The sequence below is a fragment of the Heteronotia binoei genome, chromosome 3, assembly GCF_032191835.1.
Source record: "Heteronotia binoei isolate CCM8104 ecotype False Entrance Well chromosome 3, APGP_CSIRO_Hbin_v1, whole genome shotgun sequence".
In the NCBI taxonomy this organism is placed as follows: domain Eukaryota; kingdom Metazoa; phylum Chordata; class Lepidosauria; order Squamata; family Gekkonidae; genus Heteronotia; species Heteronotia binoei.
In genome coordinates this window covers 132,547,333-132,572,178 of record NC_083225.1, presented here as the reverse complement: position 1 = coordinate 132,572,178, position 24,846 = coordinate 132,547,333, and the positions used below count along the sequence as shown (strand labels likewise).

Here is a 24,846-nt window from a genome sequence, read left to right as displayed (position 1 = left end):
TTTATTGAATTGTACAGATGTTTTATTGTATACTGAATTTATATGTTGTGAGCCGCCCTGAGCCTGCTTCAGCGGGGAGGGCGGGATATAAATAAAATGTATTATTATTATTATCACATAGAATTTCAAGATGCTCATGTACATGCTAAGGATTATTTTTTTTTGGGGGGGGGAGCCTTTTAATAAACATCCATTGTTTTTCCCCACCCTCCTTTCTTGTCCAGGCAGTCTTGAGTGGGAAAATCCTCTTGTCCCATGAACTTTGCAAAGCATGTATATGTATCTCATCTTTATGTTGTCTTTATGTATCTCATCTTTATAAGAGAAGAGCATATTGGGGGACATCGTTAAACTACTTGCAAACAAGTGTAGAACCTAAACTTGGAATTACTGGTTTTGACAACAACAACAACACAACAACACATTTTATTTATATCCCGCCCTCCCCGCCGGAGCAGGCTCAGGGCGGCTCACAACAAAACTCATTGAGTTATACATTGAGTTAAAATACATTAAGTTATAATTAGCAATATAAACCAGCAGGTAATTAAAAACTATTAAAATTCTAAAAACAATAAGTTAGTGTTAGTATGTTGATATGTTGGTGCTATTCAGATGATGAATTTACTTAGCAATTTACTCAGTGAAAGCCATTCGAAAGAGAACAGTCTTGCAGGCCCTGCGGAACTGTTCAAAGTCCCGCAGGGCCCGCATTTCTTCTGGAAGCTGATTCCACAGCTGTGGAGCCATAACAGAGAAAGCCCGAGTATGGGTACTCTGGAGTTTTACGTCTTTTGGCCCGGGAATAGTCAGCAGGTTCTTCCCTGCTGACCTCAGTGCTCTCCGGGGTTCATATGGGGAGAGACGGTCCCTAAGGTAGGCAGGTCCTCGGCCATATAGGGCTTTAAAGGTAATGACCAGCACTTTGTACCAAATCCGGTATATAACTGACAGCCAGTGCAGTTCACGCAGCCCCGGCTGTATGTGCTCCCACTTTGGGAGCCCCAACAGCAATCTGGCAGCCGCGTTCTGCACTAGCTGCAGCTTCCGGGTTCGGCACAGAGGCAACCCCATGTAGAGGGCATTACAGTAATCTTGAGAACAGCATTAAGGCAAGGAATAAATAGAGATAAGTGGTGATCATGTAGCTTTGTCTTTTTGTGTTTTATTCTGAAATGTTGTAATCTCATGCCTTTGTATTTGCAAAATGTAGTAGAAAAAATCTGCACAATGATGCTAGCAATCTACTCTGTTTATGTTTTAAATTGTACGATTCATATCAGAGAAAGTAAATATACTGCAGAAAAAGGCTGTTGCTTCCAACTTAGTACAGTCCAGAAGTTTTAATGAAATAAATGGGGCTATCTCTGGTGAGTGGTTTGAGACATTTTCCTGCAGATAGTTCTACCCCAAATCAACATTCAGTGGGTGAAATACAGTAGAAAAAATGTGCTACAGTTATTCTACACTATAACTTAGTTGAAGTGATAAGATAAGACTTGGAAGCACATGCCAGTTTTTTCAGTATTGCAGTTCAAGAGTAACTCAGAGCCAATCTTGGAAGTTTATCTCCGACTCTCAAGGGTCACAATTACAGCAATTAACACTAATCAAGAAGACATGAAATGTGAATGATCACATTTGAATTCTGCTTTATAAGGAGAAAATGGAGTTTTAAGTACAACTCTATTTTTCTCTGTAGCAGGAGTGGCCAGACTTTGCAATAAGTGCAATAAAATACTTTTCATTTAGCTAATAACCCATCTTAATGTTAGTTTATGGAATGTTTCCACATTTTGCCTTTCCGATATAAAATTAGAAATATAAAATCAACACTGAACAAGTGAAAGCTAGATAAACAGCTCAGAGCTCTTTGCACATTTAATAGCTTGAAATGCCTTCCTTTTTCCTTGAAAAAAGACTGTTTTTATTATAAAATTAAAATAGTCAAGGATAGTTCATGTAGAAAGAATGGAATGCATTTCTGTTTAAAAGACAGTCCAAATATTGTTACAGAAATGCAATCAACTTTCAAGGAATGATTAAAGGCTAAGTAGACAATTTCAGCTTGTATCTCATTTATTGGTTGTGGAAACTGGCAGCCATACTCTTGTTAATACAAATACTTAACTTGTGTATGGACTGAACTGGGAACTAAGAGATCTCTCTAGCAGGCCTTTGGTCAGACTTCATATTCCAAGCATACATTACATTCTGTAATTGATGAGATGCATCTCTGAATTACTGTCCCCCCCCCCCCTCCCAGAAGGATTAAGGAGAAACTATACAGTAATGACAGGTGTCTTAAAGAGAGAATATTTTAAAACACCTGTAGTTTGCTTAATTGGTGCAACACTCTGACATATATCAAAGCAAGAACCATGGTTCCTCTGTAGGCCTAGCAGTCTGTCCACTAGTCCAGCTGGCACAGTTTAACTGTGATGGAATAAGGACCTGTTGTAAAACAACCAGAGCACCTTTCCTCGCAATAATGTATTTATAACTGCTCTGTTTAATGTAGCACTAAATAAATTTAGGCATAATCTATATATGTAATAGTGACATATAGCCCTCATCTGTGGATACCTAAATCTGCTGATCAGGGTCACATTGACGCTAAGCAGACTTTTCTGCAAATTTGGGGGGCTCTTCTGGTTTGCAGAACAATCTGAAATGTTAAAAATGGGGATTTAAATACCACCCAAAATAAATTCCCCCCATGCTCAGTCAATGCACTTACCAGTTGAGCTGCTTCAGGGAGTTGCTCTGGGCCTGGCTGCCATGGTGGTAGCAGATACCAGGAGCCATTCCAGGCTTGCAGCAGTTTCCAGGCACTCCTGCTCTTGCTGCTGGTCTCAAAGGTGGGTGAAGCCATGCCAGGCCTGGCGGTGGTGGTGGTGGGGGAGAGAATGGGATTCTCCCGTTGCAAGCTCCCCATTTATGTACTTCAATCTGCAAAGTCATCAGCTCTAATCCCAATGAACTATTCAAAGAAGGGTTATTATGCAAATTCTCAACTAACTTATGAGAACAAGAGGCCAACTGAGAAGACCATGGTGTAGAGACAAAGAGTCCTACAGGATCAGACTGCTTGTCCACCTAGTTCACCATGTAGTTCACACAGTATCCCACTAGTTGCTCCTGGGAGGGTCAACAAACTGTCCATACAGGCCAAGGCCTTCCCCTGATGCTTCCTCCTATTTCTGATATTCAGAGGTTTGCTATCTCTGTATATGTTGCTTCCCTAAAGTTACAATGGCTACTGGCCATCGATGGACCTATTCTCCATGAATCTGTTTGAGTCCCCCTTCTTCCTTTGGATGCAGGGCATAATGGAAGACTTCCTGATTTTGTTATTATGATCTATCATTATGTACCTGAACAAATTGGAGTCTTTTTTTGGGGGGGGGGGAGGGGTCCTCTATAAACTGTAGTTGAGGATAACCATTTGTGGGGAAGAAAGGAATTTGTTTGGCCAGGCACCCACATTTGGTCAATCATGTCAAACTGGCATTTAATAATTCTGAAGTCTTCAGTTGTGTTATAAATGTGAGGGAAGGAAAGAGACTGCATGGGCACATCAGGAATCCAAGTTTACCTATTGTGAAATAAACCTCTCTGATATCTGTATGCAGCTTTGTATAGTTTTTCAAGCGGAGACCTGAAGTAATGCTACCGGGGCAGGACAGGATTAAGAATAGGTGTCAGATCCCCCCCCCCCCCTTTGCAGCCTTCTTCTTTGGCCTTGGCACATTTTCTTCTGAGATTTTTCAGCAGTGATACTTGGAATGATCAAGTGCAAGCAAATTCAGCATGGAAGCTCCCCACATTGAGGGTGTTTGTAGTAGTGATATTGGTTAGTCTAAGACACTGTTAGTGCTCTTCAAGTACTGACCTGATGCTGTCCCCTTGGAATGCTGATTATTTCTCTAGGGCTAAGGTCACTTACTTCCTCTGAAACTGATCCCTCATTAGTGTAGGTAGAGCTTTGCTCTGGCTCTGAGTGATTTCTAGCTGTTGAAAATAGGTGGTTTGGTTGCCCCTTTTCTTTCACTTTTCTTTTAAAAAATAACTGTTGCCTCTAAGCTGAGTTAGTGTAAGCTAGCTCACCATTTTTTAGCCTCTGGCTCACGCATTTTTGTCTTAGCTTAGGAAGGATGGCCCCAGAGCAAACCAATTTATGCAGTAGTTCACAACTTTAATGCTAGTGGCTAATGAAGTGGAATTTTTGCTTACAAGAATCCTCAGCTTAGAGGGAATATTGGTCTTGAGAATAGCAAAAGTCTTGTACAGAACTCCTGTTCCCATTCTTCCCAAGTAAAACCCAAAGTCAGTTGCAGGAATGGCTGAGATTGGTATCAGGAGGAAGAGGAGGAGGAGGAGATTGGATTTATACTCTGCCCTTCACTACCCAAAGGAGTCTCAGAAAGGCTTATAATCTCCTTTCCCTCCCCCTCCCCACGATAGACACCCTGTGAGGTAGGTGGAACTGAGAGAGTTCTCCCAGAACTGCTATTGAGCAGAACAGCTTTGAAAGAACTTGTGGCTGACCTAAGGTCACATTATCAGGTGTTATGTGGAGGGGTGGGGAATCAAACCCAGTTCTCCCAGATAAGAGTCCATGCACTTTACCACTACACCACTGGCTCTCTATAGAGCATCTATTTTACCTTTTCCCATAAAATTGCATTCTATGATGTACTATGAAGTAGGTTTATAAGCTGCCTTCAACCAAAGTCAGCAAGCTCTAGGTAGGAAGTTTTACTTTTTTCTGTAGCTTGAAATGTTTTTGTGTAAGGTAAAAGGTAAAGGTAGTCCCCTGTGCAAGCACCAGTCATTTCCGACTCTGGGGTGACGTTGCTTTCACAATGTTTTCACGACAGACTTTTTTATGGGGTGGTTTGCCATTGCCTTCCCCAGTCATCTACGCTTTCTCCCCAGCAAGCTGGGTACTCATTTTACTGACCTCAGAAGGATGGAAGGCTGAGTCAACCTTGAGCTGGCTACCTGAACCCAGCTTTTGCCAGGATTGAACTCAGGTCGTGAGCAGAGTTTAGGACTGCAGTACTGCAGCTTTACCACTCTGCACCGTGGGGCTCTTTCCCTGTTATTGTGTGCAGCTGCTTAACTGTCTGCCATGCAAGAGAATAGCAAAAAGTAAATATGTGCCAGCATACTAGTGATATAAAATTGGGTAGGTTGGGAACTTAAGTTCATTGTTGTAACCACACTGGAACTACGTCTGTGCAGCCCAGCTGCAGAAAAGATTTCTAAAGCTTTCTAGTAGACTTTGAAGGCCTCTCCTCCCTGTGGTGCTTTCCCACCAAAATGTTCACATGACCAGGAGGAGGGCTGCTACTCCCTTAGTTCTCAGTGAAAGAGGAGGGTATGAAGCTCTCAAAGGAAGAAACCATGGAGGACTGCCTTCCCAATAGTTGTTTATTGTCCGATATTAACATTCACCCAGAACTGTCTTATAAAAAAGCAGAGAGCTCTCTATCGGGGTGTCAAACATGTGGCCTGGGGGCTGAATCAGGCCCCCAAAGGGCTCCTATCAAGCCCCCGAGCAACTGGCTGTTATCTGCTTCCTTCTCCCTGTCTCTTGCTTCCTTCTGCATAACAGCTTGCTTTGCCAAGCTTGTTCAATCACACAGGAGCTACAGAGCAAAGCTTCTATTTTCTCCATTGACTGAGACTCCTCCCTTGGAGAGGAAGAGGGGAAGGCAGAGTTTGTTTTTCCAGGCTATCTCAATTGCACAGCAGAGCTACTGAGCCAAGCCTCACTTCCTTCCCCCTCCTGGTCCCCTGGGGAAGGAAGGAAATAGCCAGAGTTTCCTTTACCTGGTTCCCTGGATCCCATGGGAGAGATACAAAGAAGGCACCTTTAATACCAACAAGTGCTAACATTTTAAGCATGTTTTAAGTTTTTTTAAAAAAATGTAATTGTGTTTAATTTAATTTAACTGTGTCCTTTATAAAGTTTATATCTCTGCTACCTAACCTTTAATAGGTATACACATGGCCTGGCCCGACAAGGCCCAGCCCAACCTGCCATGACCTGGCCCAATAAGGTCTCATTTATATCAGATCTGGCTCTCATAACAAATGAGTTCCACACCCCTGCTCTATATGTATCCTAATTAAAATACATGTAGGAATGTGACAAAGAAAAACAGCAGTCTCTTGGAGAGAGCCATGATACGTAAAGTGGCATTGAGCAGCCATGTACTCAAGACAGAGTTTGATAGCCTCTGCTAACAATGGATGGGGTTGTGTGAGGATGCTGACCTTTTTGGAGCCTGAGAGTCCAGTAAAAGTAGTGCTGGGTCCCTAGCAGACTGCAACCCAAGATAAGTCACATTGAAGGAATGTAAGCAGTTGGTAGACATTTGTCATCAGAAACTAGTGCAAGGATAGCATTGTGTGATATGAGGACTGAGATGCATTCCCTAGTAGGGGATGATTCATGGTCAGGGTATCAGACACCTTGTGAAATTTCATGAATGGAAGTGGCATAGACTACAACCCACTGTATCCTCATTCCACAGTTGGAAGAGCTGCGTACTAGAAAAAAAACCATATTCTAAATGAATTACTAAGGAATTGCAAAAAATCAAACAAGGGATTATATCTCTGCAATATCTTTAGAAATCCAGTGAGGAGGAGGAGGAGAAAGAAGAAGAAGATACTGGATTTATATCCCACCCTCCACTCTGAATCTCAGAATGGCTCACAATCTCCTTTACCTTCCTCCCCCACAACAGACACCCTGTGAGGTGGATGGAGCTGAGAGATGTTTCCCAGAAAGCTGTCCTTTCAAGGACAACTCTGTGAGAGCTATGACTAATCCAGTGCCATTCCAGCAGCTGCAAGTGGAGGAGTGGGTTCTCCCCGATAAGAGTCCGCACACTTAACCACTACGCTAAATTGGCTCTCAAACATTTAAGAGAGTATGAGTCCCACCAGTGGCCAAAACATAATCAACAACACAAGAAGCAGAGTCCAAACCCTGTTACAGCCTCAGTGGAGACTCTTTTTCATTTAGAGGTACAAGTTATGGTAGTGAAGGAGTGGTGCTTGCCACTCAGAAAAATCTGAGGCTATTGCTACAATGCAGGAGAAAGCTGATCAAACCTACCAAAATTGTTAGCAGGAATGAGATTAGACAGATCTGCATCATAACAATGAAAGCAGTGAAGCAGATGTGATGTGGCCGAAGAAAGTATGCACCACAGTATGCACCATAAGTGTACTTGTGTAGCTTGCAGAGCAATCTGTGTAGCAAAGCAGCCAGAGAAAAAGCATAAAGGCAGATTACCTCCTGACGGATTAGAAGGGTCCCTGTCAAGAATGCTGCAAAAAAAGGCTGAGGCATGGAATATCCCATTATAGGGCAAGGCCAAGTAGCAGAGGACTCCAATCAGAGTATCTGAAAATTGGGTCTGTGTTAGTCAAGGAAAACTTAATATTCCATGACTATATGGAATATTGTGTGTGTTTGCACAAAATAAAAGACAAATTAATTTTGTAGAAGACCAGGAACCACTGGGAGACACATGCCCATAGGCCCCCACACAATAGTGGGGGAGGAGGCATTTAAGGTGACACTTCTGGAGACTTGGAGTCAAAATAAGTACCCTGAGAAAAAGGCAGCGCTGAGACCACCAATGTGATGCAGATTACCTGTTTGGAAAGAAAGACAAATTTGGACTTCCCCCGAAGAGTAAAATATACACCAAAACCCAAATTATGGTACAATGTCACCTTTTTTGTGTGTGCCATCAAATCACAGCTGATTTATGGTGTCCCCCAGGGCTGCTGCATTGCAGCTTGCTTTCACCTGGCTCCCTCAATTGTGTGTTCCCTCCATTGGCTGAAGTCTCCTCCCTCTTCCTCCTTTGGGGTGGAAGGGGGCAGAAGGGAAAGAGAGAGAGTACAAATAATAATTCTAAATAGCACCTTTTTTTGTGTCCTGGAGTAGTACTAACTGGATAATTTAATTAATGGAAAGACAAGGCAATCTCTCCTTAGAGGAGAGGTGGGGAAGATCTTGGGTCTGAGCACCCAAAGTGACATGGGCTTGAAACATGTGAGAAACCTGTGAGTATTGGACAAGGCACCAGACCAAAGTTTTTATTTTCCTTGTAGAGTAAATCACCACAAAGAATAGATTAATGAATTTAAAGGATTTTTTACAAGTCCAATTACCAGAGACTTTTCAGTAGGAGATGCTCCAAATGACCTGGCATCTTTCACATGGGAAAAAAAGTGTGCACAACTTTTGAGACATTACATTATTTGAAGGGGGGGGGGAGAGGTGACTCTTAAGGATCTGGCAGCAAGCCTGTAACTCTTCATAGAGTGTAACTGGACTGAAAAATTCATAGCTTCTCTGTGGACCCCCCTCCTGCCCCTGACGAATTCCTAGCACAGCAGTGTAAAAAGACTCACCCAGGTTAAAGGAACAGATTTGTCACATACATCCCTAGCATAGTCTGTAAATCATGATGTGTCAAATTACCTTTATGGGAGATAGTAAAGGGCCATATTGACCTGTTGATTCACAACTTAAAGGGAAAATCTGGCATAGAACTTCACTTCCCATCCAAGCTAATGGTTTGTGGCACTCACATTCTGCAGTGACTGAATTAGAGATGAAGTGCTATTTAACCTGCAGATCAGTAACAACAATGGAGATGAACAGTGGAATCAAGTAAATATTTGCTGAAGACTTGTAGTAGAAGTTCTAACAGCAGTTAATAATTAGTCTGTGTGTCAAAGACTTTGTCCCATCAGGCAGCTATTTTGAGTAGAAACATAAGATGTCCTTTAAAAAGATGGATATGAAGTTTATCTCTACCCCATCTTACTCCCCAGTTAGGACTCAAAGTTACTTATAACATTTTATACGTTCCTATTCTTCCTCACTAGAACCCTGCAAAGACAAGTCAGGTTGAGATAATGTGGTGAGCCCAACGTTACAAGCAGGGTTTCAGACAGAATGGCATATGAACCAGGGTGGTCTCTCAGATCCTAGCTCAGTGCTCTAACCACTATACCACACTGGCTTTCACTGCAGATGGTGTCACATCAGAGTGATTCCTTGGACAGTCTGTCCCAGAAGCAGAGACTGAGATCCCTGAGGAGGGTCCATGACATTCCCTGCTAGAAAGAAGGGCATACATGAAACTGACAGGGGAAGCTGACAGTGTGCCAAAGCCCCTGTTAGGATTAAGTTTCAGTGCTGAGAGACTGCAGCAAGGTGGTGGTCAATGTGTCAGCCTTTAGAACTAGGTATTAGCAAGAGGGCTCAGAGCCAAGATCAACAGAGAATTAGTTCTGACCCTGGAACTGAGGAAGTCCCAATAGAGTGAGTGGTAAAATCAAGCTCAGTAGGCCTGAGTATAACTAGCCTGTTGTCTCTGAACATCTCTGTTAATAAGAACAGGAAAATCCACCCAGTTCAGCAACTCTCCAAAACTACAGGGACTGAAGAGCTCCAAACAATCCCAACTAAGGCATAATACCCTCCTGATACATACAATACCATTTGTTCACAAAGAGCCATTGAGGATTGCAAGGCTCTGTTAAGCCATGCCTTCAAGAATTTCACCTTGAAACTGAGGGCAGCCAGGAAAGGATTCCTTCAGTCAGGCATAGCTAATCCTTTAAAAGAGGCTCCCATCAGGGCACACCTCCAGGCTTCTGTTTGGATTCCAGAGAAGCCAGGGAGGGAGAGAGTTGCCAGTGTGTGTCTGCACAGAAGACCTCTCAACGAACAAAAGTTACATTTAAGCAGACCTTTCTTTGAGCAGGAGGAACGCAGTTCCGGCTGGCTTGACATCAGGAGGTGTGGCCTAATATGCAAATAAGCCCCTGCTGGACTATTTCTACAAAAAGCCCTGTGAAAAACAATAGTGATGTCAGGGGTGTATGGGCTAATATGCAAATGAGTTCCTGCTGGGCTTTTTCTACCAAAAAAGCCCTGCATTTAAGTACAGTCCTGTTTTATGCTCATAGAGGTTCATCAATGAAAATGGATACACAGTAACAGTATGGATGTCCACTGCAGCAGACAGACAAAATCATAAGAGCATCTATGGACTGTTTATCACTGATTATGCCTGTTTAGAAATGATAGGTGTAGAATGTGGATAGAGATACAAAGGCATGGGAGGGATAAGAAATATTAGAGGGGGGCTAGGACTCTCCCCCCCCCCAATTTTTCCAGTGAAATTTTGTGAAACCTGATTAAAAATACTTTTAAGAAACAGACTTTTTTCTCTTTCAGAATGATGGTTTAAAAAAAAATCTAAAATATAGGGTGCAGTAGTTTGCAACTCTCTTTTATTAGGATTGGATATATTTGCAATTTTGCTTGTAAAAAGAGAAGAGTTGGTTTTTATACCAGTTTTCACTACCTGAAGGAGTCTCAAAGTGGGTTACAATTGCTTTCCCTTCCTCTCTCCACAATAGGCACCTAAACAAAGGCATTTGTATTCTGAAATTGCATAAATATGTAATACAGTTTTATATGCTAAATTATAACTGTTTCACAAATCTGCAATCTGAATGCCTTTGCCCAATAAAAGACATGCAGCTGAAGTCTGGATGAGTAGGAAAAAGAAGTTATTGCAATAAAGATGCTGAGCAGTGCTAAGCCAAGGCCTGCATACCAAGCTGCTCCACCCCTTTCAGGGTGGTCAAAACTATAAATACTCTTGATGATACGTTGGTACATGTTGGCATATATACATACTAACCGGCTGCAACATCCAGCATAATTTCATTGCAAGATTCAGCTACGCATTGCTAATACATTATATCAAGTTGGCATGAGTTCATTGGCTACAAACTGATGTAGCAAAAAATCATTATGTGTGCATTTGTTTTGACCACTTAAATCTGGTTTGAGGTCTAAGAACCCCCTACTTCTGTTGTTACTGAGAAAAGCAGTAGAGATTCATGAGGCATAGAGAAAGATGTTTCTGCTAGAGAAAAGGATGGTATGTTGGTTGTCTTGGTCTCAGCGCCTGCACTGAGACTAACTCTTCTATCTTTTTCAGCCAAGCCTGTGTGTTAACTCTTAAATATGTTACTTAAGCATGCTTATGGCATTCCAAACTGAAGCTGTGTCCCACATAACTGTTACATCTTATGATGATAAAATGGCAAAATAAGTTTATATTTTGATTTTTGTTGTTGTGCTGCCAAGTCCCAGCTGACTTATGGCGGCCTCTTAGGGCTTTCAGCACTATTGACCAGGGGTGTCTAATATGTGGCCCATGGACCAGATCAGGCCCTTGAGGCAACTTTTAGCTGTTATCTGCTTCCTTCTCCCTATTTCTTGCTTACTTATGTGTTACAGCTTGCTTTTAAGGTTTTTTTAAAACTTTAATTTTGTTTGTGTCCTTTATAAAGTTTATATCTCAGTTACCTACCATTACATTTTATATCACATCTTGCCTGGCCTGACAAGATCTCATTTATATCAAATCCGACCCTCATAATCCGAGAGCCAGTTTGGTGTAGTGGTTAAGTGCGGGGACTCTTATCTGGGAGAACCAGGTTTGATTCCCCACTCCTCCACTTGCACCTGCTGGAACAGCCTTGGGTTAGCCATAGCTGTGGCAGAGGTTGTCCTTGAAAGAGCAGCTGCTGTGAGAGCCCTCTCAGCCCCACCCACCTCACAGGGTGTCTGTTGTGGGGGGAGAAGACATGGGAGATTGTAAGCTGCTCTGAGTCTGATTCAGAGAGAAGGACGGGGTATAATGCAATTCTTCTTCTTCATAAATGATGAGTTTGACACCTCTGCTGTAGACATTCAGAGGTGATTTGCCACTGCCTGCCTATGGGCCATGACCCAGGTATTCCTTGGTGGTCTCCCATCCAAATACTAGCCAGCAGTGATCCTCTTTAGCCTCTGAGATCTGACAAGATCAGGTTAGCCTGGGCTATCCAGGTCAGGGCTATGTTTTGATAGGTGTGTATATTTCAGTTTCCCTCAAAATTTCCATAGATTTTACATCTGTAAGTGCATTGGGCTAGAAAATTAATCCTAAACTGTTTTCTGTCACTGAACATCTCCATAGGCAAAATTCTCATCATTATCATGTAATCTTTATTACCTCTATAGACAAAATTGATACTGATTACTTAAAATGAAGTTACCTGTGTGGGGCTCAGTGTAAACAGCTGTCTGTGTAAAACTGATGTAGGTGCATGGTGTGTAGATGCTACTACAGATGCAGCAATTGGATGTAAAGCGCAATAATTGTTAGTCTCATTAATTTTTATTAACCTAATGACCATTATGAGCAGCCTTTTTTGTTTTCGATTGTTTTCCTCTCTTTTTGGAAATGAATGCACAGCCCTGCCCTTCCCGAATGGTAGTTAAAGGTGCATATCTCAAGGCTATTGCATCCATTAGGTAATAGCACTTTGATTTGTGTAGGGTTGCCAAGTCCAATTAAAGAAAAATCTGGGGACTTTGGGGGCGGAGCCAGGAGACTTTGGGGGTGGAGCCAGGAGACATTGGGGGTGGAGCCAGGAACAAGGATGTGACAAGCATAATTGAACTCCAAGGGAGTTCTTGCCATCACATTTAAAGGGACAGCTCACCTTTTTAAATGTCTTTCTTCCATAGGAAATAATTAAGGATAGGGGCACCATCTTTTGGGGCTCATAGAATTGGACCCTCTGGTCCAATCGTTTTGAAAATTGGGGGGTATTTTGGGGAGAGGCACTAGATGCTATACTAAAAATTTAGTGCCTCTACCTCAAAAAATAGCCCCCCCCAGAGCCCCCAATACCCACGGATCAGTTCCCTATTATTCCCTATGGGAATTGTTCTCCATAGGGAATAATAAAGTGCCTAATAGACATTTCCCTCCCCCCCACGCTTTCTAAAGGGGGGGAGGGCCTCCATACCAGGGAATCCCCCCTCCCTGCCCCCTCCCTCTCTCACACACACAAATACTTACTTGGTCTTCTTCCCTCTGCCTGCTGTGAAAACGAAAGCAAAGAAAGGGAGGGGCCGTTCTCCGAAGCCCTTCCTGTTTCCTCCTTCCTGCCCAGCCTTAAAGGGGCAGACATTTTACAAACTGCTCAGGACAGACATTTTACAAACTGCTATACCAACATGAACCCTACAGGTATGTTCTCCCCCCCTCCACCCCCCCACCCCCCGCTTCCTGATTTCTGGAGACTGGGGGATGAAGCTGTGAACCCAGAAGTCTCCCGCCAAAGCGGGGGGTTTGGGAAGCCTAGATTTGTGGAATGAATGAAACTGAAAGAGAAATGGGCAAAAAACGTTTGCACAGAATTACTGCTGCCTTTTCTAGGCTATTTACCTGCTGCTCTGCAGTCTCTGTGTTCAGAAAGCCAGTGCATGCCTTTATCTAGTACAAATGGGAGCCTGTCTGAGCAATGCACTTTAATCTAATCTTATGCCCAGCGAGTTGCCCTTTTCTGGTTGTCAAACTATTTATCTGAAATAGGCCACATCTATGGTCCAAGCAAACTTGTCCCTTCTGTGGGCATAAGCTGACCATGCTGCTGTGTTGATCAACTGATCAAACTTGCATACTGGATTTATGGCTACTGGGGAACAGAGGGGTGGGTGGGAACACAGGTGGGGGCTTGGATGAGCATTTGGGCAGGTTAGAGCCCTGCCTCAGACTTTGCACACACTCATAACAACCTAGAAATAAACTCTGCATCTGTTAACTCTGTGACACTTTTAATATGGTATATGGAATGATTTGGTACTCAGCCAAGTTAGCATTGGCACATTGTTCTTTCTTGTTCTTGCCTTTATATAGTATTGCACTGTGATCTTCTTTGTGTGATGCTGCTATAGTTGTCATGCTTAGTTTTCTCATCTTCTAGGTGGTGCTACTCATTGTGAAAACTGCTGTTTGAAGGCAGAATACTGTAAAATGTAATCACAACAAATACCTTTCGGCTCTCTTGAGGGAAGACAAAAGTATTATTGTATGTAGTTTTAATTTTGGGAAGTGTGTGGCAAGCTCAGTATATCTTATTTCCCTGTGGCCTTGTAAAAGATTCACCTCCTGTTTAATATGCAGCCAGTTTTTATTAGAAGAAAATGTATTGTTGTACAAACAGCCCCAAGCACCAAGCTAGCAAAAAACAATAAATAACAGGAATTCTGCCTTCCCCCCCCCCCATATGTGACATATCTGTGCAAATGGAGATCAGGTTGAGTAGAAAAAGAAAATAAGATTAAACAGAAAGAGAAAACAAGTGTTGTATACTGGAACTGTATATAATGGTAGCTCAGTTCCTATTTACAAGTAATAGCTGTAAGTTTCTGGACAGTAGACCAGTCATAGAAATTGGATACTGTATTAGTGATTACAGTAACTCCTTTCAACCAGTTTGGGGGTACAGTGGAATTGTCTTCATGAGAATAATCTGAATGTCAGTCTTGTTCAGTCTTGATCTGATATTAATATTTGAACTTTTGTATTCTTAAATGTTTTCATTTCTTGTATAGTATGTTTCCTGAAATAAGAAATTGGGTTACTTGATAACTACACTTGATTTAAACCTTCACAGTTTCAAACAACAAAATTATTTTGATCCTAAAGTAGCTGGGTTCTTAAGCTGATTATGTTATATTTATGCCATGCACCCAAGACATATGTAACCATATATTTACATGGAGGGAGGGAGAGTGCCTATCAGTGCTGAAGGAAATCACAGTCAGCAGTTTCTTCCAGTGACATGCATCTGTGATGGAGAGCTTGTGTCACCAGGCCATATGGCATGAAATGGGTCTGGTTGCACTGCTTCTACAACTGATTTTGGTTGCAATTATGCAAGTTCAGGAAGTGGCTCAGGAAAATAAGCATATAGTCTAGTCCCTAATGTCACTTCCTTTAGACCTGGGAATATTCTGTATTCAAGAACACGGTGACAAGAAGTTACCACCATGCTAGCCTATACATACTGTACTCTTGTTTCTATTCTGCCTTAAAAGTCCTCTAAAAGAAAAAGGGATTAAAAAGCACCAAGCATACCATTGACAAAATGCAGGTGGAAATGCTGGATAAATATCTATAATAAAGTGAGAAACCTTAAGTTTAGAGATACTTCAAAGAACTGTCCATTGTTGAATATCGTTTCTAAAATCTTCCGTATCAGAAATTCTGTTGGTTTCATACTTGAAGGTTATCTATATTCATTTTCACAGGCATTCTGTAATGTGAAATGGCAGCCCTGGCTTCTTGTTAAAGCTCACTTAGGACTTGAAGCATGGAGATAAAATTTTAAGTATGTAATTATTCTGCACACCTACCTTTTCCTTGCTGTTTCTTTTTCAGTTATAAATGCAGCATGCTGCTTCTGAAAGCCCTCTCACATGGGGAACTCACTGTCCTGCAACTGTGCATGTAACAGACTGCAAAGCACTCCAGAACTTTTGTATTAAAATGCACTGCAGGGACTGGAAATGGCTGTTTTTAATCCCTTGCTGCTTTATATGTTTATCTGTCCTTTGCTTGTTTCTTATATCTATGCCTTCTTTGCTCTTCTCAGATTATGCACTGACTGTAGAAGCTGTGAAGCTGAAGCCGTTCTTCATGGCTGGGCACACCTTTGAAATGACATGCAAGGTGTCTTCCCGGAACATCAAAAGTCCTCGTTACTCAGTCCTCATTACAGCAGAGAAGTCTCTGAATGACCATTCAAATGCCAATGGAACCATGCGCATCATTTCCCTCAATCAAGATTCAGTGGTGAGACGGGAAGATTGGACAGACCAGGACCGGGTGGATGGTGTGGTCCTAGAGAAGGTCCAGGAGAATGAGTTCCGCTACAGAATGTACCAGACGCAGATTTCTGATGCTGGGCTGTATCGTTGTGTGGTGACTGCATGGTCACCAGGGGGTGGAGGCATGTGGCGAGAGGCAGTCAATGGCTTATCCAACCCCATCCAGATAGACTTTCAGACCTCAGGTCAGTACACAACTTCAATATGGCAATAGTGGAAAGAACATAATGAAGACAGTGCTTGCAAAGGTGGTTGATGAGGGAGGATGACTTCTTCAGTTCCTGCAGACACATCCTGAGACAGCTAGTATTTAGGAAATTGTGGACAGAATTTTGTCTCTGTTCTGGAACAAAATTGTACACTACTTGTAAGTCAGGAGATTCATTTAATCACTAGGAGAAATCAGGACATGGTTCTTCATGTGCATGGGCACAATTATAGGGGATCCAGTCTGTTGTAGATTTGAACTTCTATTATAAGTTGCCCAATGCATACATATTTCATTATGCTCAACTGCAGTTTTTCACAATTTCTGCCCAGTCAGAGCTGTGACTAGTAGTGGTACATTGTGTAGCTCTTCTATCTGCCCCGTTACTATGGAGGGGGGGCGGGGTTCACAGTTGCTTTAGGGATCAAAAATGGATGTGCAGTGGACAATTTCATATGGTCATTTTAAACCAAGTATTTTATAATCCTGTGTTTTGATCACATTGCCCTTCTGTGTGGAAGAACAGGTAGGGCACGCAGTATACTACTCAATGCAGGGAGGCTAAGCAGTATTTAGGGTTCAGCTGTTTTATGCCCTGAATGCCAGTCTGAAAGTCTGTTATAGCAACAGTAATATTTTGACTCTGTACATGCAGTAGTGAGAACCACCTGCTTATCCATGCTATGAATGAGAAGTGATGTGTTGATCATGCCTTCAAGCTGATTGTTCTTTCAGTAGATAACAACCTCTTTTCTTCACCAAGCAGAACTTCCAGTCTGGCAGCAAAAATGCAGAGTGTCTCAGTTGTAGCAGACATCTAAAAGGCAGATTTGTGCATAGTGTTGGTTTGTCTACTTATGATAGAAATGGGGCTACACTGAGTAAAGGGCCACAGTATTCCTTACTTACATATTCCTTACTTCCTTCTGTCTCAGCCCCTTTGTACATTTTCTGCTCTTATTTTTTTAATTTGATTTATTTGATTTGATTTTTAGCTCGCCCTTCCCGTAGAACAGGCTCAGGGCGGGTTACATCATAAAAGACAATCATCAGTTAAAAATCAATTAAAATATATTAAGATCTACAATTACAGAGTAATAGTAGAGACTAAAATGGCAAATTCTGCCTCACAAACGTGGTCTATTGTCCAGGTCCAGCAGGTCCTACAGCACTAGGATGGAATGAATGTGGGGAGGCCAATAACAAGTGATGTCCACTGCCTCAGCTGAAAGCCTGGTGAAAGAGCTCTGTTTTACAGGCCCTGTGGAATTGAAGTAGATCCCGCAGGGCCTGGATCTCCAGGGGGAGCTCATTCCACCAGGCAGGGATATTGCTCTTATTGGGCAATTTCCCCCCCAAATACATGCACAGGAGAGATAATGGTAGATAAGAGCCACTCCACATGGCATTATGGATTCATTTTTGACATGAAAACTGAAAGTATGATGGAAAGGCATAGTGGTGGTATGACCAGTCAATGTCCAGTGAGTGTACATTACATATGCTCCAGAGTTTAGGGATACTTGGTTCCCCTTCCAGTTTAAAGCATTCACTTAAACTCTGCCATGCATTGATCTTGCATTGAGCAGAGGGTTGGACTAGATGGCCTGTATGGCTCCTTCCAGCTCTGTGATTCTATGCCTGTGGTACTGTGTTCAGTGTGAAGCAATGCTAACACACTGGCTAGTCCTTGTTTATATCCCTGCTGTGGTTTTGTTCAAGTTAAAATATCCGAGATGCTTCATAACACTGGAGATGGGCCCAACGTAGGCATTTTCCTTTGTGTACATCTTAGAAGCCAATAAAGATTGGAAGAACTATTGTTAAAGGAAATCCTTAAAGATTTTCACATAAAAGCTTTTAGTGGTTGCTGCAAGAGACTTCAGTGTCTGTATTGATTTCTTTTAAAGCTGGAAGGACTTATTTGGATTCGAAGATCTTCGTAGTACTAGCTTGGCTTCCTGCCAGGGCTTTTCTCGGAGCATCTCTTTGTCTGAATGGTTTCATGTTTCAAGGAAAGCTTTTCATTGTACATACACATCACAATGTGCAACCTAGCTGAACTGCAGGAGGTCTCTAAGGCTACTTTTTATCTGTGCAGGTTGGTGACTTTACATGCATTCTTGCTCCAGTGATTATGATTTTTTTTTAATTATTGCTGCAGGAACCCTAGCATGCTATATGATTATTATTTTTTTAAATTATTCTTGTTTCCATGAACTTCTACAGATAAATATAGCAAAATTATTTCCAGTAGATCTTTCCAGTTGGAGAGTTCCCTATTCATCCCATCTCACTCACTAATGATTTTAAAATGTTCTATGTAACAATTTAGCTCTTGTCAGACCCAAAGACCTGCATTCTGTCTCTCATAGTGTCTAACTAGTCAATCTGGATGATGAGTCAGGATCCTTCCCTCATTGCTGACCCCTAGGCAGGGCTGGCTTGCCCACTAGGTGGTTGCCTAGGGCACTAGCAGGGTTGGGGCACCGAATTTGGCCATCCCCCCTCCCCCCTAGACAAACGTCTAGTTTGCCTGCTCCCCAGCCTTCTCCTCCCTCCCTCCACCCCCCCCCCCCGGTCTATTTAAATGCCTGGAACCGGCAGTGGAGCGCTGGTCTCTGGGCTCTCTAAAGGCGTCCCCCCCCCCATGCTGATCAGCTGATCGTGGGATGGGGCGCACCTTTAGATAGCCTGGAGCCCGGCACTGTAGCGCCAGTTCCAGGCATTTAAATAGACCTACGGGGGAGGAGGCAGGGGAGGGAGGAGGTGGTACGGGGGTGGGGCATGGCAGGCCTGAGTCTGCTATGCGCCCAAGGACCGGGCCTGCCCCCATGAACTGGTATCTCAAGGCCTCCTGCTTGTGAATGTGAAGCTCCTTCTTAGTCTCTGAAGTCATACCTAAGGCCTGTGTGCCTCTACAGACTGCTCAGAATCTTCTAAAGCAGCAACTTTAATGGTGTTGACTCTACCTTTGCCCAAGTCCAGCACTAGAGGGCTGTACCTTCCCACTCTGTTCCTTTGACTGCCACAGTAATAACATCACTTGAATTGTTAAATCGTTGTGCTTCTTTTTCAGTCTTTCTCCTTAAAATTTCCAACTTTTCTGTCTTGTGGGTCTGCCCTCAGTCTCTCTTACTGGTCCAATGTTTTGATGTCTTAGTCTTCATCAACAGCAAACAGACCAATCTGTTTGTCCCCTCCCCGCCCTGAGATATCACTTGTTGTCATTGAACCTGCATGATGCAAAGGTGTTGCCATTCAGAGCCAGGGTTGGGGCAGGAAGACATAAATTAGGACAGTGTGAAAGCCAGTTTGGTGTAGTGGTTAAGAACAGTGGACTCTAATCTGGAGAACCAGGTTCAGCTTCCCACTCCTCCACATGAAGCCTGTTGGGTGACCTTGGGTCAGTCACAGCTCTTTAAGAGCTCTCTCAGCCCCACCTACTTCAAGGGTGTCTGCTGTGGGGAGAAGAAAGGAAGGGGACTGTAAGCCACTCTGAGACTCTGAGTGAAGGGCGGGGTATAAATTCAACTCTTTCTTTTCTTTCTTTACCTTTGACATTCATATTATGAGAATGCAGAACTTCAGAGCTCACCAGCACCACTTCCATTCCAAGCCCCAGCACCACCCTCTGCCGTGATACTGGACAAGATTTGGCATTTGATTCACATTCCCAGGCCACCCTCCCTAGAATGTGAGTCACTCCCAGGCGGCAATTAATAGACTCCTTTTCAGAGGTTATATCCCAGGATATGCACATTTCTAAAGTAACACTGGTGCAAGTGGTTTCTGTGCTCTTTGCTATGACCATCCTTTGCTATGACCATCCCGATTTCTTTTTTCACAAGAGAAATTAAGCTTGAGGCTGACTGTAATAGTTCCATTGTAAGACTGTCTCCAGCTTCCCCCTCAATCAGATGTGAGAGAGTTCACAATTATTTTGTCTTCTGTGCTGAAACAGGTCTGCTCTTTCAGAAAGAAACACAGACTATGTTGCTATGGTAGTACAAACAAGGGTCAAAGGGTACCCATTTCCATATGATAAATAATTTGGTGACCTTCTGTTTTGCCCTGTCCTGGCTGTCTTTCTTGCACACTCTAAAGCCCCCAAATGTTTTGGCCTTTCCTCAAAAGGAAGAACCTCCGACCACCTGAGCATTTGTTTGCCCTTTCTGGCACTTGTAGTCTTTACAATTGGGGCACCCATAACTGTACACAATACACAATATGGTACCTGTACCATAGGTTCTGTAATGGCATTGTGATACTATCTTATTTTCTATCCATTCTTTAATAACTCATATAATGGAATTTATGTTTTGGCAGCCACAAGTAGCTTTTTCACCACCACTGAACTGTCAGCCACAGCCTAAATACCTTGTGCCCAGTAACTGCTGTCAGTTTAGACCTCTTCAGAGCATTTTATATGCTTAGGATTTTTTGTCCCCAAATGCATCATTTAACTGGAGCCAACATGGTATACAAGTTCCATTCTTCCATGGAAACTCACTGGGCAACCTCAGACCACTCACACATTCTCACCTTAATTTATGTCACATGGTTGTGAGAATAAAATGCAGGAGAGAACAATTTGAGTCATTTTGGGTCCCCACTGTGAAGTATAAATGAAGCAAGTAAAAAAATAATCCATTTTTGTTGCCCATTCACCTAATTTGAACATCATTTTGGGGGACTTTTCAGTTGCTTGTTTTTTCTTCATCCTGAATAATTTACTTTCTGCAAACATGGCCATCTTGTTACTCATCCCCAACTCACACTATTAAAATGGTACCAATTGTGGTTGGGGGGGGGGTATAACTGCTTGCTTGTTTCCATTATGAGAAATGATTTTTTTTTTAGTTTTTTTAACATTTAGTCAGAAGCCACTTCTTTTATAAGCTACCTTCTAGAGCTTATAAATGTAGAACAAAAATCATCTATATGCTTCCTCCTCTGTAGCTATCGAAGATAATTCAGTGTGCTGTATTCAGTCTCCTAAAATGAGTACTCACCAGTGCTTTTGGGACAATTTCACAGTCTAAACGGTCAAATGGGCTTTGATTAGGTAGGTTGAAATATCTCTCAATTCATCCCATTAGACTTTGAATTCTTTCTGTATAGTGTATACTTTAAACAAGTTGTGGGCCACCTAGAGATGATCCAGTGTTTTTCTTTGTTTCATAGTTCATAATTAATAGTCTGCTTCACTTTCAGCTCATTACATTTTCTCCAAAAAACAATGAGGCAAGAGCACGAGGCATCTACTCAAGGATGGAGTGGTGATAAACATGGAACTAAAGAAACGCTACTTTGATCAGCAAGATCTTTAGAGATGAAACAAAAAATACACTGTTATATGGTGGAAGGGTGGAATATTAACAATGATTTGACCCCGTTACAATAATCTGGTATTGCAGCTTTTCTGGAACTGTTGTCATTTGGGATGGCATAAGGGATAGGCATATTCTTTGCATTGTACCATTGTACTACTACTGTATGTATATAAAGCTGCCAAGTGGAATGGTATGACTATTTTAAAAGGAACATTCTACTTGTTGATTACAAGTTCTGTTTCTTTAGATTCTGTAGTTTGGCTGCTGTAATTTTTCAGTACTTGCTGTACTAATCTTCTGTACAGCTTGTGATCTAGGTCTCTGTGCATGGTTAGGAGTTATCAGCGTGGAGTGTCTTTTTTTCTTCTCTGGGTGACCCAGTTATTGTACAAGGCTGCAGATGGAACTTCATGTTGATATTACAATGTTATGGGGCAACTCTGACCTCTTAGCAATACTGCTTGCTGTGATTGTCAGTATTTTCTCTGAGACCCTTGCATTTCCCTAAGTATGTACAGCGGCCATGTAATGGATGAGGACTGGAAGCATTAGGTTGGCTGTGGTATCTCCTCTTAGGGGTCATAAATGTATTTGAGTAGAATAAGGAACAGCTATGAGAGCCATCCTTAGGACAGAGACTATGGAAAAGGGGGTGGCTGCATAATCTAGGACCGACTCTATACTAGCCTTTGCCCAGGTCTCATTTTTGGCTATTGAGTTTGCACAGGGCAGGGAGCAAGCAGGGAACATGCAACCCTGCTCTAGAAATGCCAGTGCAGGATCTGGAAAAAATAGCTATGAGGAGCCCCACACAGAAGGGAGGAAAGTGCTAAATGCAGAATTGGTCTAGATTATTTGTGTTGAAGCTCTATTAAGACATGCCATTCCAAGGCTGCTGAGTGGCGGGGGGGAGATGGGGGAGGACAAAATTCCCAGGGCACAAGTCAGCTGGAAGGCCCGTGAAGCCGCACTGCAGTCAGAATGCATCATGATTTATTTTACCTCTAATACACTTCTGCAGTGCAGCCACTAGGGGCTCAGCAAAAGCAGAGCACAATAAATTGGCATTTTTCTCCTTTCTGCTCCCAGCAGCTTAGTCTGTGGAATTTATTAAGCAAGCCAATACTGGAGCAAGGCAAGACCAGTCAGCCCATCTAGACTCATTATCAGGCTGCAGCCTCCTAACAAGGTTATTGTTTCCAGCAGTCTCTTTACCTCTTCCTTTCCTTGCACCCAGCTCCATTGTTTTGTCTGCTTAGCCACATCTTTCAAAGGTGTAGACCTCCTTAACTTTGTTCTCTCCCTCTCATAGTATGCCTTGGTTTCTCTCTCTCCTCCCCCCCCCCCCCGCACCACCTTCTAACTCACCTCCGTCTTGGTCTCAACTCCTTCTCATCCCTGGTTGTTCAACTTAGGACATAAGAGTAGCATAGCAGGAAACCCAACCTGGCTTCTCTTATATTCTTATGTGACTCTTGGCAGCCCTGCACCATTCAGTAACATCCTGAAGATGGAATCTGAGATGAGCATGTAAAATAACTGTGAGATCAAGAGGGCAACATGCTTCTTGCCTACCTTTCTTTAAAGGGAAGAGGAGCTATCAATAACTGAGTAGGATGTGCCACTTCAGCGCTCTGGGTAATGGTGAAACACAACATCGTGAACTGATACGTGCTTTAGAAAAAAATAGGTGGATGTAAGCTTTGGCTATCTTTATTACCTTTTTAGCTACAGTAAAATAGCATGTTTCATATGTGTGTTGATCACAAAAGACCTACCCTGAAATATCACACTAGACTTGGTTCCAAGTTGTACTACAAAATTTGACTTCCTTCATGGCAGCTACAATTTATAGTTTACGTAGCTCCCCAGCATCCCTGTGCCAACTTGGGCTTGAGGCCTTCCCAGTGATTAGCTCAACCTGCTTCCTGTATTCTGCTGTGGCATGCCTGCTCCCATCCCAGTCATGCTGAGAATTGTTCTTTCTGTGCTCCATATAGTTAGCTACCCACATCCCAACACTGACAGGCCACTTAGATCAAACATGAAAGTTTTGTTGCAGCATAACTATTAGAAATTATAGCTAGATTTGAGTTTAGTAGCACAGAGACCAATAAGATGTTGGGGGAGTATAAGCTTTCCAGAGTCAAAATCTCCCTTTATCAGATACCACTGTCAAAAGCTTATACCCCCAAAATCTTGTTGGTCTCTAAGATGCTACTGGAATCGAATCTAGGTGCTCTACTGAAGAACAACAGCTACCCTCTGAAACTATTAGAAATTATGACACCAATTTGTATATTCTGCTGTGTCTGTATAGTGATCATGAAGTACAGGTGTTGCACAGGTTCATGTTCCCCCCTCCTCCTATGTGTTTTCCCCAGGCTTGCCTTGCTAATGTTCAAGCATGATCTTCCTGCAAAACTGTTGCTCAGTGTTTTGTTCCACTAAACTGACAAGAGAAATATGTACTTTTGTGAGTGATAAGTAACTGCCCACAAACTGCCTAACCACTACAAAATAGAGGTGAAATGTAAATTGGGCTGGAAAGATATACTCCCTGATCCTTGGGTGGTGGTGGGGGAGTGTGTTGCTATTGCAGAGCAAAGGAGAAAAGGCTAAAAGAGGGAGGCAACCTGTGGGCAACCTTGAGGTAATCTTTGGATCTGGGTTGATGAGCTCACATCAGAGGAATGTTTTTGCAATCCGTTTGAACGGAACCAAATGTAGCAAGGTCTGATGTGCTATGGGCTGAGACTGGTATTAAAAATATGAATGAAACAAAATATTCTTTACTGATGAAGAAACACACTTCATCATCTTTGGCTCCCCTCCCCCCACCCCATACTCTGAAAAAGAGATTTGCTCAAGACAGCATAAAAGAACTTGATTTTTTATTTTAAAGAATCATTTTTCTATTTTAAAAAATCATTTTTTTATTTTAAAAAATCATCCCAGCCTTCAATTCTTTTGCGCTTATTGGATGGAAATGTGCTTTCTTATGTGGCTCTTGTAAGCTGGTGGCTGGAAATGCGATACTCAGCTAAAACTGAGGATTTTTTTTTTTGTAATATCTGTTTGATGTGTGGTTAGCGATAAAAAAAATATTATCTACAGGAAAAATAACTGGCAGTGGTAGCTGGCTGGAACTGTATGTGGGGAAGGGATGGTTTGTTTAAATGAACAGATGATAGTAGCTTTACTGTAATAGTGCCAAAGCTGATGCTGGGTAGATATGAGTAATGTTTTGGATTAGAAACGGTTTGTGCATTACATCAGTTTTTCCTCAAGTGGTTCATGTGATGGGCAGGGGGTGATACTCAGTTCAATGTAGCACTGAAATGTCAATGTTCTTATCAACCTGGCATGACTAGATTACATTCTTGCCTTCAAGTGGCTCTAGAATTGGATTGTGTCTTCCCCATGTTTTAAGAAAATAGCCCTAACCAAGATCCCAGATGTTTAAACTTTATTCTTTTACATGTGATTAAATGACATGCCTA

At 42.4% G+C, this 24,846-nt stretch overlaps 1 protein-coding gene across 1 annotated transcript in view; it reads left to right on the top strand.

Annotated features, from left to right (window-relative positions):
- The window catches only part of LOC132569101 (prostaglandin F2 receptor negative regulator-like), a 183,026-nt gene that overhangs the window by 134,943 nt on the left and 23,237 nt on the right, over positions 1–24,846 (top strand). The window contains exon 5 of the mRNA XM_060235282.1: positions 15,565–15,984. Within this exon, the coding sequence (XP_060091265.1) occupies positions 15,565–15,984 (420 nt within the window). The remainder of the gene's footprint in view (positions 1–15,564; positions 15,985–24,846) is intronic.